At 43.9% G+C, this 14808-nt stretch overlaps 1 protein-coding gene across 3 annotated transcripts in view; it reads right to left on the minus strand.

The window, feature by feature from the left end:
• The window catches only part of TIGAR (TP53 induced glycolysis regulatory phosphatase), a 39428-nt gene extending 30130 nt beyond the window's left edge, over nucleotides 1–9298 (minus strand). The window contains exons 1-6 of one of the 3 annotated variants that reach the window (XM_027665930.1): nucleotides 9139–9298; nucleotides 7750–7787; nucleotides 6761–6882; nucleotides 4579–4656; nucleotides 3048–3158; nucleotides 2358–2561 (exon numbers count right to left, since the gene is read on the minus strand). In XM_027665930.1, the coding sequence (XP_027521731.1) occupies nucleotides 2358–2561; nucleotides 3048–3158; nucleotides 4579–4656; nucleotides 6761–6882; nucleotides 7750–7787; nucleotides 9139–9170 (585 nt within the window). In that variant the 5' untranslated portion in view covers nucleotides 9171–9298. Of the gene's footprint in view, nucleotides 1–1105; nucleotides 2562–3042; nucleotides 3159–4578; nucleotides 4657–6760; nucleotides 6883–7749; nucleotides 7788–9138 lie in introns of those variants that run through there. The other 2 variants (XM_027665929.1, XM_027665931.1) reach the window with 2 other exon arrangements.
• Nucleotides 9299–14808: the final 5510 nt, after the last annotated feature.

The raw sequence follows: 14808 nt of genomic DNA on the forward strand, positions 1-14808 counted from the left end.
CCTGTGCAAAAGCCCCACATTCCCTTTTTTCCTTCCTGAGAACACAACTTATTTCCTTCAGTACATTGAGAAGGAATTCTTTTAGTTGGGAAAAAGTGCTATGGACACTTTTAAACGAGTCTTGAGTAGCTCCTCAAGCTGCCACTGTTATCTCTGTACTTCTGATTTTAAACAGGTCCTTTTTAATTTCACAAGTACAAACTTACTGTTTGGGTCAATGATGTGGTCAATAATGGTTGGCTACCAAGGATTTTTCCAACCCAGCTTAAGGGCACCCAGTCCTTCAAATTATATGTGTTTGAAGTTGAAAGACCAACCTTGCTGACACCAGAATAACAAATATCCATTTTTTTACAGATCAGATAAGCCACTTTAGAATCATGGAATGGTTTGGGTCGGAAGGGACCTCAAACATCATCTCATTCCAACCCCCTGCCATGGGCAGGGACACCTTCCACTACCCCGGGTTGCTGAGAGCCCCATCCAACCCGGCCTTCAACACTTGCAGGGATGGGGCAGCCACACCATCTGTCAAAAATATACTTTCCTCTCTATGGACTAATTTCCAGATACAGCAGCAGAGGGTTTAATGGTTATTTGCTGGATAAACAAGCCCTGCTTGGCAAAAAACATGTAAAAATCAGGTAAAAAGCCTAATGTTCATTTCCAGGTTCTGGAGAACACAACCCTAAAATCCTACCTCCAGTCACCACAGGACTGAACACTTCCCACTCCATCCCCTACGTATCAGCAGTGTTAGTGTTGAACAAACAGCCCAGAGAACTATTTTTAAAAATTATAAAACATTAAAACTTGAGTCAAACAGTTAATTTTGTACAGTCGCAAGCAATTTTAGGCATGTCCTTAACATTTTTACATCAGTGCTTCCAGTTTAAGAGGCAGGACAGCACTGAACCATCAGCCCTGGAAGTCTTTTTCACAGTAAAAGTCCGGTCTGGGGTTTTGCAGAAAAAAAAAAAAAAAAAAAAGGAAGTTGTGTGATCTGAACAAAGCTTTGTAGAGTAATTGTTCATTTCTCATACTCATTCATAGAGTAACATCAAGAAAGATTTTTCCCTCACAAGAAATACAGATGAAATGGAAGTTCTATTCAGGAACCTTTAATTGTTTTGTGGTTTTTTTTTTTGAACAGGCTTAAAATATGCAAACGAAGAAAAAATACATGGATATTATAAATAACAGAAACCAGATAAGCTTACACAGTAACACTACAAACATCCCAGAGAGGAAAGAATGCAGTATTAACATCAAAAATTGCCAAGCAATCAAATTTGCCTAATTCTAGGCAAAAATATTCACAGAATCAAGTGTATGACTGAACTGACAGAAGGATTTTAGTTGGGTACGACTCCCCCTATTGATAAAGATCCTTTTTAGAAGAGAGACCATTATTCCAACTATGTGCACATAAGGTTCCTCTTCCTGCTTGCAGCTTAAAAATAAATATTTTATGTTTGTGTACAGTGCTCTTCAACAGAGATGACAACAACCTGAACAATTTCTCAGGAAATACTCCTGGCGAGGTAGGTATATCAGAATTTCCACTTTACAAATGGGAAGGAGATTTTCCCAGAGTCTCCCAGCTGTTTAGTGCCAGAGCCACATCCCCTGACTCTGCAACAAACCTTTCCCACTAGGCAATGCTCCTTTTTTAGGTTATACTATTGCATTCAAAAATTTATTTTAAGACAACATGTATGTTTGATATTACAATATAGCATTTTGTAATAAAACAACAATACAGTATAGCTCATCTTTGAGGTACCATTCCTCTCCCCTCCCCAACTCTTTTACATGGAGGTCATAAAAATAATTATAGAGTAAAGCAAGAGTTTTTCAAATTATGTGCTATAAGAGCAGATATGTAAGTGACTGAAGTGTTATGTTTCTGTTCAGAAAGAATATTTGTTTTATTTTGCTACTGAAAACTTATGCTGGGCACTAGGACCATGCAGTTTGAGGTTTTTTAGGATGGTAAGCACTTGCAGTTTAGTGTCAGTAACTCCAGTCCATCTCAGTAATTACTACAGGTACTTTTCCCATGCTTAGCAAAATGATGATCTAAATCCACCTCCTCCCTGCAGGGGCTGCTAAAACACTTTTGAAGCTACACATTCAGCTCCCACATCCACTAAGTGAGAGTCTTGGTTAAGACAAACACACGTGATTTCAGGTTTTGACAGGTTCCCATTTTCAAGTTTTACAATGAAATGACTGACTCCTGTATTGGGACTGACAGAAGACAACTGGGACTTGGTTAAATTTGCTGGCAAAGTACAGTTGAGATCTGAAACAAAATAACCAATCCAATTTCTCATGTATGCTCCATGACTCACCACCAGTATATTGGCATCTAATATTTTGGAGGATCCACTGCCCTCAGAACTCGGTTCTCCTTCACTGCAGTGGTTTGTCCAAGGGAAAACAAACTGTTCTTTAGGTGTTCCTGAGCTTCTGCTGGATGCACCAGGTTCTTTCTGTTCCAACCCAACAGCTAGCTGGCACAGGAATTCAAAAAAATCCCTTGCACGTTCTCTCACCTGAAGAGAAAGACCAGGAGGGAGCATTGGGAAGAACAAAGAGACCATTGGGAAGAATGAAGAGATCATGAAGAAATAAAGAGATCCTTGTGAACAAAGCAAGAGGTTCTGACTTTCAGAAATCTGAGCTACAACTCCTTCAGTTAAAAGACAAATATTTATCACAGACAAGGCTCAGGAGTCAGTGTCAAATTACTGGATGTTGTACAAACTCCCCTTGAAAGCCGAGGTTGAGAGTAATTGCCACCATCCTCCTGCAAATCCTCCTCTTTCATGAGGAGTCAATCTCAAAAACAATATTTCAGTTATAAAGAGATTTCCTACTTAGCAGCCACTGTTATAAGGCCAAGCAGCGTTTTTAGCTTAGAAAGTAACTACCTCTGGTTGGGCTGAGCTCTCAGTGAGTTCCTAAGCAGCACAAGCTGCAATCGCACTGATAAAACAGCCTAGAAAAGGAAGGCACAAATAAATAAATAAATACCATACTTCATCCAGTGTTTCTCCTCCAGAGGGGGTGAATGAAGGACATTGCTCTCCAGCATCCTTTGCCATAGCTTTGAGGTCAGCCAAGGGCCTTCCTTCTGCAATACCATATTTCTGTGAGGGATAAGGTACAAAAAGAGGGGTTGTCAAGATGTGTCAAGTCTCCTGTTCCCCTTCCAGTGCAAACAGCTTCATTTTCTTGAATTCTCCAATGTAACATGAAAGTTTAACCACCTTTCATATTTTATTCCAATTTTGGGAGGAGGAAGTATCTTTATATTTGCTATTTAAAATTTTTCTAAAACTATGTATTTTTATATATATATATAAAATATATATTTTTATAGATGTGTGTGTGTGTGTGTATATATATATATATATATGCTGGATAGACAAATATATTAAGAGCAGCATCTCATTTGAAGCACTGACATTCAAAACATGACCTTCAGCCTGATCTTTAGCTTGAGATTGTTTCCTCCAATGACACTCCCAGCTAACAAAATTCAAGTGTCTTTGTAACTGAGGTTACACTGCAAACACTTTTGTGCACAGCTGTTCACATGAGGATAAACTCCATTTACTTTTCATTTGCACAAACACCAAGGGGAATTATTTTTCACGAGTAAGAAACAAATGTTTTCTCTACGGATTTCTGAAATCTCCACAGCAGAGGATAAATCTCTGCAGATTAATCCTTCATTGCCACTAACATAATTATCATGGAATATAATATATAAGTTACTACAGTCTTCAGAATTTAAATATACTGAAATACAATTCGTCTCTCCAAAGCAGAATAGCAGCAGTTTAAGAACACTAAGAAAGATATGAAGAAATCAGTGCTCTGAAGCTGCTGGAAATGAAATCCTAATCCTGAAGATTTTTCCAGAAAAATCATGAAAGCAAGGCATGAGAGAATAAAACTTTCTTAAGAGGGTCAACGACACGTGTTCTCTTAAAGTACTTTGCTTCTTTTTGTGCAATTCACTTAATACCTGTTATCCTAGTAGTGACTCACAACCAGTGACCTGCAGACACTGTACTGGCATTTCCATACATCCATAAAAACACCATATAAAACAGTGTAATAGAGATTATTCTTTCTAAAATCTGGTATCATGAGCCATAATATTTTTCTAAAATGTCAGGTGGTAAAGCAACTAAAGAAGTTTGGGAGGCATTTAACTTGCTGGTCTCAGGGGAAGAGCTGGAATTTCTGAGAGAAAAAAAGATTCAAACAGGAAATGCTACAGTCATGTGCTGCTCCCTAAACAATAAATATTACCTTATTTAAATCATTAAAGCATCAGAGTTACAATGTTTATCACTAAATTTTGGCTTTGCTTCACAATTCTGCAAACAATTCATTGTCCCTGACGTGAAGAGTTCAGTTTTCAGTGATAAGGAACACAGCAAATAATGCTCTCCACTGTTAAATCTACGATTTAATAAGGCAAGATATCAATCAGCAGTAAGCTACATTTTCAAATTCTTCAGTATTTGATATAAAACAAATTCTTCTGGCACTTACTCTCTCTCGCAGTCTTGCATCATACTTGATTTCCAAATCTCTGCAAAACTTATTCTTTCCTAGAATGGCAGTAGCAGTCTAAAAAGTGAATATACAGTCACATCAATGGGACAGAACAGAGACCATGTTACACCACAACAGCCAAGGTGAATCACATTAGTAGCATCCAACAACCCAAACCAACAAAATAAAAAGTTTTCCAGCTGAATTTTGTGAGAATTGGACGTATGGCCTAGACTGGGAAAAGCTTCTGGACTTCCCTTCACAATTCAAAGTCCAGAAGAGTTGAAACACTTAGCACCTATGAAAAGTGGGCAGCAGGATTTACTGGGATAAAAGCCCCATCTTGAGCGTAACACTGCTCACAAATCCATCGTGTCCACACATTCTTCACATGTGCTACGTGGGACACTCGGGTCCTAAAAACTGTTCAGTTAATCCAACTGCAAAAAACATTTGTCTGACACCTGCCTGGCTGCCACAGCCAATCCCAGAATCATCAGGGCTGGAAGGGACCTCTGGAGATCATCCAGCCCAATTCTCCTGCCAAGGCAGGGTCACCTGGAGCAGGTGACACAGGAATGTGTCCAGGTGGGTTTGGAATGTCTCCAGAGAGGGAGACTCCACAACCTCCCTGGGCAGCCTGTTCCAGTGCTCAATGGAAAGAAATTCTTTGTCACATTGAGGTGGAACTTGTGTTTTAGTTTGTGGCCATTGCTCCTCGTCCTGTCACTGGGCACCACTGAAAAGAGCCCAGCACCATCCTCCTGGCTCCTCTCTTGGAGATATTTATGTGCACTAATGAGATCCCCTCTCTGTCTTCTCTTCTCCAGACTAATGAGGCCCAGCTCCTGCAGGGAGATACTCCAGACCCCTGATCATCTCTGTGGCCTCCACTGGATCCCCTCTGACAGCTCCCTGCCTTTCTTAAACTGGGAACTAAAGGATGGCCAACCTGCTCCAGTTCCTACATGCACCAAAGTGTGAAGGCTGTACTGGACTCACAGGAACTTTGGACTGGTAGTGTTGTGCAAACATCCACACCCAAACTGAAGTTCAAATAACTCACTTGGAAAAGGCTCCTTGGATTCTGGCAAAGAAGAAGTAGCCTTGTTGTACTGACAAGGTTTTATGATTGATTTAACATATTGCATAGGAAAAGCTTTATCTTGTAACTTTAAATTTCTGTCACAGAATAACGTCAAAATTCAGATAGGTTTGAGTCCACTTCCTTGTACATATGAATAGCATTGTAATTGTATGATTATATACTGGAATTTCCTCTTTTTCAACAGAATTTGTACATTCCTCTCATAATTGAGCTATGAAGCGACAGCTTAGTAACATGACACTTCAGAGATTTGCAGCTGCCAAGAAAGGGAATTCCAACCACATGGAAACTGCACCTTTATACATCTCTGGAAAAGCTTTCACCAAGTCTGGATAGCTTGTCAAACAAATGGCAAAACACGTGTCCTTTAGGCAAAGGAAAAATTCAGGTCTGTCTTCTACATTGTGAGAGTACAAATGCTTTCCACAGAAAAGGCTGCCTCTAATACAAGGAAAATAATCCAAACTCAAATCCCCTAAGGTAGGCACATAGTCCAGACAGTTTTATGGAAGTCAGAAAGTACTACTGATTTAAAATATAATCACTGCCTTCCACAGAAGATATGTCCTAGAAAAACTGACCTCTGACTTTAAAACTTCTGATTCCCTAATTTTGAGTATTTCGTAATCTTGCACACAAAATCACACGTAATCCCACTCAGTAATTTACATTTTTTTCCTCTTTATTTAACATATAATGCATCAAGGTGAGAGGTGTGACGTTCCTGGCAAAATCCAACCTCTCTGCACATCTAATGATCCTTGCTCTGACTTCACAGCAAAACTTGATCTTGCCTATATTGGTCTGGATTCCTCAGAATTTCTTCCACAAATCCACAGGCACAACAGTGCATGAAATCCTGCAAAACGAGCTGGCCTTTAGTGATTCCCAATTGAACTGTTCTCAACAAAATTTCCCTACCCACAGAGGCTTCCTGCAGTTCTACACAATTCAAACTGCAGTGGTGGGTCCAGCAAAACAGCTTTTGGCTCTTCCTGCATTACTTTTGCATCATCAATCACAAATAAATGCTGAATTTTGCAGCTAATTGTTGCCTCAAGAAGCACTCACCTGCTTTGCTCGAAGGAGGTCACTTGAAAAGACATGAGTAAACTTCACATTACTGAGAAATACACCAGCAGCATCTGCTTGTCTGAAACCAGTTGCAGAGAGTGGCTCATCCACTCCTTGACCTGTAAAATAAAAACCCATCAACATTAAGACATGTAAATTTTAGATCATCGAGCAGCTGAGCAAGTATGACAATAAAGAGTCTCCTCAGTCATAATAAAATCCTTCTCCTTCAGTAAAGCCAAGTATTGGGAAAAGTTACTGCTCTTCTGGTCTTCCCTAAACTCAGTCACACAATTTTAACAAAACAAAGGAGTACAGGATAGGAACACAGAAGGATAACTATTAATGATATTTATATTAATCTATACCTCTGAAAAATTTAAACTTAAAACCATGCTGGTATAGGCCTCAGACCTCTCAAAGACATAAGGCTACCTTCACTTGCTATGCTGGAGAGGGAAGAGAAACCCACTGCACATCACTTGACCCAGAGAGCTTGGAATTTAAAATACATCATTGGTACTTTCAAGAAAGTAAGGCAGGGAAATATTCTTTATTCATTTTACTATGAGCACAAAGCCCTGTTGCCAGATCTGTAAACAGCAATGTCACAGAGGTAGAAAACAGAGGTAAGAAAATCTAGAAGTATGAGCTTTTCCTCACAACATGTAGCATTGTATAAAGTTCATTTATTCAGAGTGCAACCCCAGCAGGTTCCTTGTAGTGATGCCTTGATTTTCCTACAACAGACATCCAAGCAGCCCAGTGTGTGTTTTCAGTTCTGGGTGTCCAAGTCAGCAGCCACTAAGGTGAAGTCTAGTTTTAAATGTATCTAATAAAGACTGCCTTCCTAGAAGGAGCTAAGATTGAACAATTCAAGCATTTAAACAATCTTTTTGCAATGTTATTCTGTAATAATACTTAACAGCTGAGCAGTTGGTTACAGGGTTCCACCACAATTTTCCAGTAGAATAACTGATACTAACCTTGTAGTATCTTGTCTTTGTTGTATCTTGTTTCTCCACTGAAAGAGATTATAAACAACAACAAAAAAAATTAACTCATAATCGGTTTACTGAATTTTCAAAAATGTTCTTATACTGGACACCAAGAGACAGCAGAACCTGAATGTGAAAAACAGAATACAGCACAGATTCTTTGCAAAAGGATGCACCTAAAGGCTTTACAACAACAAAAATCCATTTTCAACTAGTCAGCCCCAATCATGCTATCAATATTTTTAAGACAAACCCACCTGGAATAAAAGGAAATGAAGTAACTACTTAGATTTATCAACAATGCAGCATAATTTGTCTATAACAACTACACCTCCATGCTGGAGAGGACAAAGTTGCTGGAAGATTCTGGAGCCCTGTTATGAAAGGCACGTGTTGGCCAACTGGACCTCAAGATGAGCCTCAAACACATAACTGTTCACAGAAGGTCAGTACTTTTAAAATGAGCTCCCATCCCCTTGGTGAATGATCTGGCATCTTTCTAAAGTGCCTGCAAGAAACTCACATGAACTTTTCAAGTTCAACAAATTGATCCAGGCTCATGTTTTCTAGTTGATGTAAAAATTAACTGTGGTCACAGCACCACGTCAGCAAGATCCAGGTCTTTAAGGGAAGAGTTTCTCTTAACAGGAGGAAAATGAGAAAGGAAAATCAGTTGTGCTGATTAAGCGTTAAATCACAGAAGCATGGAAGCGTTTGGGTTGGAAGGGATCTTAAAGATCATCCAGTTCCAAGCCCCTGCCATGGGCAGGGACACCTTCCACTAGCCCAGGTTGCTCAGAGCCCTGTCCAACCTGGCCTGGAACACTTCCAGGGATGGGGCAGTCACAGCTTCTCTGGACAACCTGTGCCAGGGCCTCACCATCCTCACAAGGAAGAATTTCTCCCTAATATCCAATCTAAACCTCCTCTCTGTCAGTTTGAAGCCATTGCCCCTTCTCCTGTCACTCCAGGTCCTTGGAAATAGTCTCTCCCCATCTACCTTGTGGGGTCCCTTCGGGTCCTGGAAGGCCACAATTAAATCACCTCAGGCTGGATAATCCCAACTCTCTCAGCCTTTCCTCACAGCAGAGCTGCTCCATCCCTCTGATCACCCTGGTGTCCCTCCTCTGGACTCGCTCCAACAGCTCCATGTCCTTGCTGTGCTGGGCCCCCAGAGCTGGAGGTAGCACTGCAGGGGGGGTCTCCCCAGAGCGGGGCAAAATTCCCCCCCGCCCTGCTGGCCACGCAGTTCTTACTCTAACGGAGAAACCCAGGGTTCAGCTTCCATAAAAACTAAAGGGTTCACTCCTGCCCATCGCAGGCAGCGGGAGCTGCTCCGAGCGCCCACAGACCCGGGGCTGGGCTGTCCGTACTCACTGCCGCACCACGGTCAGCCCGAAGCGAACCATGGTAAGGTTGGCTCAGCTGAGCTCGGAGCCGGGCTCAGGAGGGAATCTCCGGCGGGATTCCAGGCGGGATCTCAGGCGGGATCCCAGGTGAGCGCAGCTCTCCCTGCCCGCACTGCGGCGCCGCGCGCGCGCGCCGCGGTGACGTCACGGGCCCGCCCCGCGTCACGCGGTGACGTCAGGCGGGAAAAGGAGGTGGCTCCCGGGAAAAAAGGACGCTCCGGGAAGATCTCTCTCATCGCTCCAGGCGTCTCCCTGACAGTAGCGGGTAGCCATGTGCGGGACGGGCTCTGCTCCCAGGGAACCAGCGACGGGACGAGAGGACACGGCCTGAAGGGGAAGTTCAGGTGGGACGTCAGGAAAAAAAAAAATTCCTCGTGGAGAGGGTTTCCAAGCATTTAAACAGTCCGCGCGCCGTCCCTGGTGGTGTTTAAAATAGATTTAAAAGCCCTGTGGCTGCGGCACGTTGCGAGCAGGGCTCAGCGGTGTTAGGTTCGCAGCCGGACTCAGAAGTCGCCTCCACCCTAAATGATGCTCCGATTGTCACTTTGCAGTTGTAAGCAGGTGGTTTTCGCCTTAAAACCCCGGTTTTCACGTGATTTCACGATTCTGGTGTTAAGGAAACTTCCCTGCCCGACCGTCCAGGAGCCGCTCTGGCGGTGACACTCTGGGTCCAGGAGCCACTCTGGCGGTGACACTGTTACACCGCCTTCGGTCCTCCTGCAGCTGCACCCGGAGCTGCCTGCACTGAACAAGTTCCTCGGCTCCAGCACCAGAGAATTCAGTAAGTTTGTCATGTTGCAGAGCACATAATACTTGGTGATGTTCAGCCTGGTTACATCGACTCGGTCAAGAACACTTAATCGGGAACAGGGCTTTGCTCAGAGTAGTATCAATACATTGATATTTTTAGGATAGATGAAATTCATATGATAAATGCAAATGGCATTACTAACAAGGCAGTTAAAAGTCTTGGGAGCCAAATCACACCCCAGAGTAACCATCAGCAAAGGAAAGCTGGTTCAAAAGAGCAGTGTCAGACCAGCGGTGCACAAGGTACAAAGTGTATGTGGTGTGGGCATCCACAGCCAGCTGGGACCATGCTGGCCCTGTGCTGCAGAATCACAGAATGGTTTGGGTTGGAAGGGACCTTAAAGACCATCCTGTTCCAACACCCCTGCCATGGGCAGGGTCACCTTCCACTAGACCAGGTTGACCCCAACCCTGTCCAACCTGACCTTGAACACTTCCAGGGATGTGGCATCCACAGCTTCTCTGGGCAACCTAGAAATTACTGCTGGTGAAATGGACAAAGTAACACAAGAAGTGACTGGAAATCATCCTCTGACCCTCAGAAAGCTGAATTTTTATGGATTACAGAAAATGTGATTAACCAAAATGTTAGTTGGTCAGATAGCTGAGTGTGTTTCCTTTTGGATTTCACAACCGGATGGAATAAATGCTATCTAAAAATCAGAAATTCTTCTGGTTTGCACAGAGATCTGACCTAACTTTGCAACTGGTTTGAGCTTTAACACCAAACACATCCTAAATGATGCCAAAAACATAATTTGTTTCATTTGATAGTTTAAACCAGCTGCAAAATTAAATCTTTAATGCAACAGCAGGTCTGTTTCATTCCTGTTTTATCTTCTTTGGCAGCGTGGAATTAACCTCATATTTCTGCAGTGCTTTTGCTCCACAGATTTCAGAGCTGACATTTTCAAGGGGTGAGACCAGTGACATGTCTCTCCTCTGTAAATGAACCAGTGCCAAATGACTCAGCTCTGGCCTGTTTCTGTTGTATCACTGTGTTTTACTGTGATGAGGAGACCCCAGCTGTCTTGAGCATGTTTTAGAAGGACAAGAATCAAACATGAGCCAACACTGTCAGCATCTATATTTTTATAAGTACATGTTTTGATACAGGTCCATTTGCAGAAGTGATAGCCATTCAGGCAAAGTTTTAAAGAGACTGCCTGAAATTGCACAGCATTAACATTCTTATTTTTCATTTCTTCCTCCTCCGAAATTTCTCTGATCTGCAGCAGCACATCGTGTCAGTCTGTGTTTACGAGGCTATTTTTTTAAATTGACCCATTGAAACAAAATGTTTATAAAGCACAACTGCTACCATGAGCACAGAAGCTCACCAGATGAGGAGCAGTATTTTGAGGAAGTCATCTTGGAAAGGAAAACCTTTTGTGAAGCCGGAAATTAAGCATTTTTGAATGAGAATCTTTTTTCCCAATAGAAATTTTAAACTTCAGTAATGTTGACTGTCTAGTAAATTCATCATCATATAGATCTCATATCATGAACATCAGACAACATCCTAAATCCAGAGTGAGTTGTGACAGAATCATAGAAGCATAGAATGGTTTGGGTTGGAAGGGACCTGAAAAATCATCTGTTTCCTACATCTGTGGCATTGGCAGGGACACCTTCCACTAGACCAGGTTGCTCAGAGCCCCATCCAACCTGGCCTTCAACACTTCCAGGGATGGGGCAGCCACAGCTTCTCTGGGCAACCCGTGCCAGGGCCTCATCACCCTCTCAGGGAAGAATTTCTTCCTAATATCCAATCTAAACCTGCTCTCTGTCAATTTGAAGCCATTTGCCCTTGTCCTGTCACTCCAGGCCCTTGGAAAAAGTCCCTCTCCATCTTTCTTGTGGGCTCCCTTCAGGTATTGGAAGGCCACTATTAGGTCCTCCCAAAGCTTCTCTTCTCCAGGCTGAACAATCCCAACTCTCGCAGCCTTTCCTCACAGCAGAGCTGCTCCATCCCTCTGATCACCTTGGTGTCCCTCCTCTGGACTCGCTCCAACAGCTCCATGTCCTTGCTGTGCTGGGCCCCCAGAGCTGGAGGCAGCACTGCAGGGGGTTCTCCCCAGAGCAGGGCAGAGGGGCAGAATCCTCCCCCCACCTGCTGCCCACACTGCTTTCGGTGCATCCCAGGGCACAGGGGGGTTCTGGGTCCAGCCTTTCACCCACCAGCACCCCCAAGTCCTTCTCCCCAGGGCTGCTCTCCAGCTGTTCATCCCCAGCCTGGGTTGATACCAGGGTGGTTGGTATCCTGACCCAGGTGCAGCACCAACACTTGATCTTGTTAAACCTCATGAGATTTCTCATGGGCCACTCTTGGAGCTTGCCCAGGTCCCTGTGGATGGTTCCAATCCTTCATGTGTGTCAACCACTCAGCTGCAAAATTGCTGAGGGTGCATTTCGTCTGTGTTATTAATGAAGGTATTACATAACACTGGTCTGGTCTCCATGCAACAACAGCTGGCAATTAGGAACACAAAAGTGAAATCATCAAGGAATGCAGCCCACTTGTCATTTGGGATCCGATCTTGCTTCTTGCTCTCACAAGTACACCAGCCCAGCAGAAACCCAGGCCGAACTGCCTCAGCTTTGTCCTCTCCCACTTGTCCCCGTGCGTAATCCGTGCCTGCTGGTGTTGAAGAAATACATAAATCCTACAGAGGGATTGTGCTGTTCCTTTCCCGGCCTGGAATGCCCGGGGAGCTCCCACGGGAGCTCCGGGCCGTGGGCGCGGCGGTGCCGCCACCGCGCGGTCACCCCTGAGCTCTGCACCTTCCCATTCCCATCCCACCGCCTCCGCCTTTCCCTTGGATGGCATGTCCCACCCATCTTTTGCTCTGATGGTGCTGCTGCTCATTAAGGAGAATCACGTCCGCGGTTTAGGCATTCCTGTTGCAAATCGCTGCAGCGTTAGGCCAAGCCTTAATACCTAAACTTGGGAGGTTAAACAGTAACCATCGGCGTGCTCCAGGAAGATCTTTGTTGTGGGTAAGAAGCAAATCCAAAGAAACTGAAATAAAAAGCTTCTCAGAGAAGCAGAGAAGTTGAACTTAGAATCATAGAATCATGGCATATCCTGAGCTGGAAGGGACCCACAAGGATCATGTAAGTCCATCTCCTGGCCCTGCACAGGACACCCGAAGAATCACACCATGGGCCTGAGAGTGGTGTCCAAATGCTTCTTGAACTCTGTCAGGCTTGGTGCTGTGCCCACTACCCTGGGGAACCTGTTCAGTGCCCAACCACCCTCTGGGGGAAGAACCTTTTCCTGAGATCCAACCTAAACCTACCCTAACGCAGCTCCAGCTGTTCCCTTGGGTCTGTCACTGGTCACCACAAGAGCAGAGATCAGGGTCTGCCCCTTCACTACCCCTTATGAGGAAGCTATAGGCTGCAAAGAGGTCTCCTCTCAGAGGGAAGTTGAGGAAGCTGGAAAAATTGAGAGAAATTTTTGTTTAGGTGTGCTTGGTAACAACACTGATTTCATTCCTCATCCTTCAGCTGGTTATTCCCATTCACAACTTTGTTCAAGTTCTGAGAACCCTCCTTGTCAGAAAGGTCAATCTATTGCTCTTCAGGGATGCTTGTGGGTCCCCTGTCAGATGAACCAGAGCTTTTGCTCTAAGAAGTATTACCAAGTAGTTTGAGGAGCCAAATGCAGCTGGTCTGCTGACCTTTCTCTCTCTCTCTCCTTCCCTGCTCTGTCCTAACTCTTCTTGTACTTTCTGCATGTTACATTTTGGAAGAGCTCAAGTAACATCCCAGTTTATTTTTAGAGAAAGCTCAGTAGTAAGAGCAAGCTATCACCCCATCATTTCCACAGAAGGATAGGCATTTAAAGAGACTTTTTTTTTCCTTTTTTTTTTTTTCCCTTTGCATCAGCTCCTTTCTTCTTGTCTTTCAGGATGCAGCAAAACTCAGAGCAGCCTCGGTGGTTTTTCATACCTAAGTGTAAATACTTCAGCTTTACTCACCTTACTTTGTAATCCTAACAGGTCTTGATTTAATGTGTCCATCAGAGCAGATGCTCACCTGAAGCCCACCTGAGCACTGGCCTCATGTTCTCCCTGGCAAGTGTCTTCACTAAGACTCCCACAATTTTCAGTGTTATCTCCTGGAAGCATCAGCAGTAACATCAGCTGCCACACACACTTTTTGGTGTCAAAATATTGTGGTACCTGTTCCCCCGAGGCTGCACCCAGCTAGAATGCAAATCACCTTTGAGAACCATTTTAAATAGAATCACAATCCCTTTTAAATAGAATCACAATCTCAGAATCACAGAGTAATGTTGGAAGGGACCACAGTGGGGCATCTGGTCCCACCTCCCTGCTCCAGCAGCGTCATCCCAACGAACATGTGTACAGGATTCCAGACAGCTCTGATATCCCCAGTGAGGGAGACTCCACACCCTCTCTGGGCAATCTGTTCAGTGCTCAGTCACTGCACAGCAAAGAAGTTCTTCCTCATGTTCAGCTGGAACTTCCTGGGCATCAGTTCCTGCCTCTTGTCCCATTACTGCCCCCCCTGCCCTCCCTGAGCAGAGCCTAGTCCATCCTCTGCCCCCTCCCTGCAGACACTGACACACATGGATGAGGTCCCCTCTCAGTGTCTCTTCTCAAGGCTGAACAGCCCCAGCTCCCTCAGCCTTTCATCGTAAGAGATATCATCATTATATTTAGAAAAGCAAAAGAGTGTTTGGTTTGCTTTTAATATTTCAAGTAGGTACAAAGTAAATGTGGTACACTTAGCTTTCTCCACACATCTAAAGGGATCCCCAAAGAGCTTTGAAAATAAACTTTCCCTTAACTGGGAG

This window comes from Corapipo altera, unplaced genomic scaffold (genome assembly GCF_003945725.1).
Source record: "Corapipo altera isolate COAL_440 unplaced genomic scaffold, ASM394572v1 249, whole genome shotgun sequence".
Lineage (NCBI taxonomy): Eukaryota > Metazoa > Chordata > Aves > Passeriformes > Pipridae > Corapipo > Corapipo altera.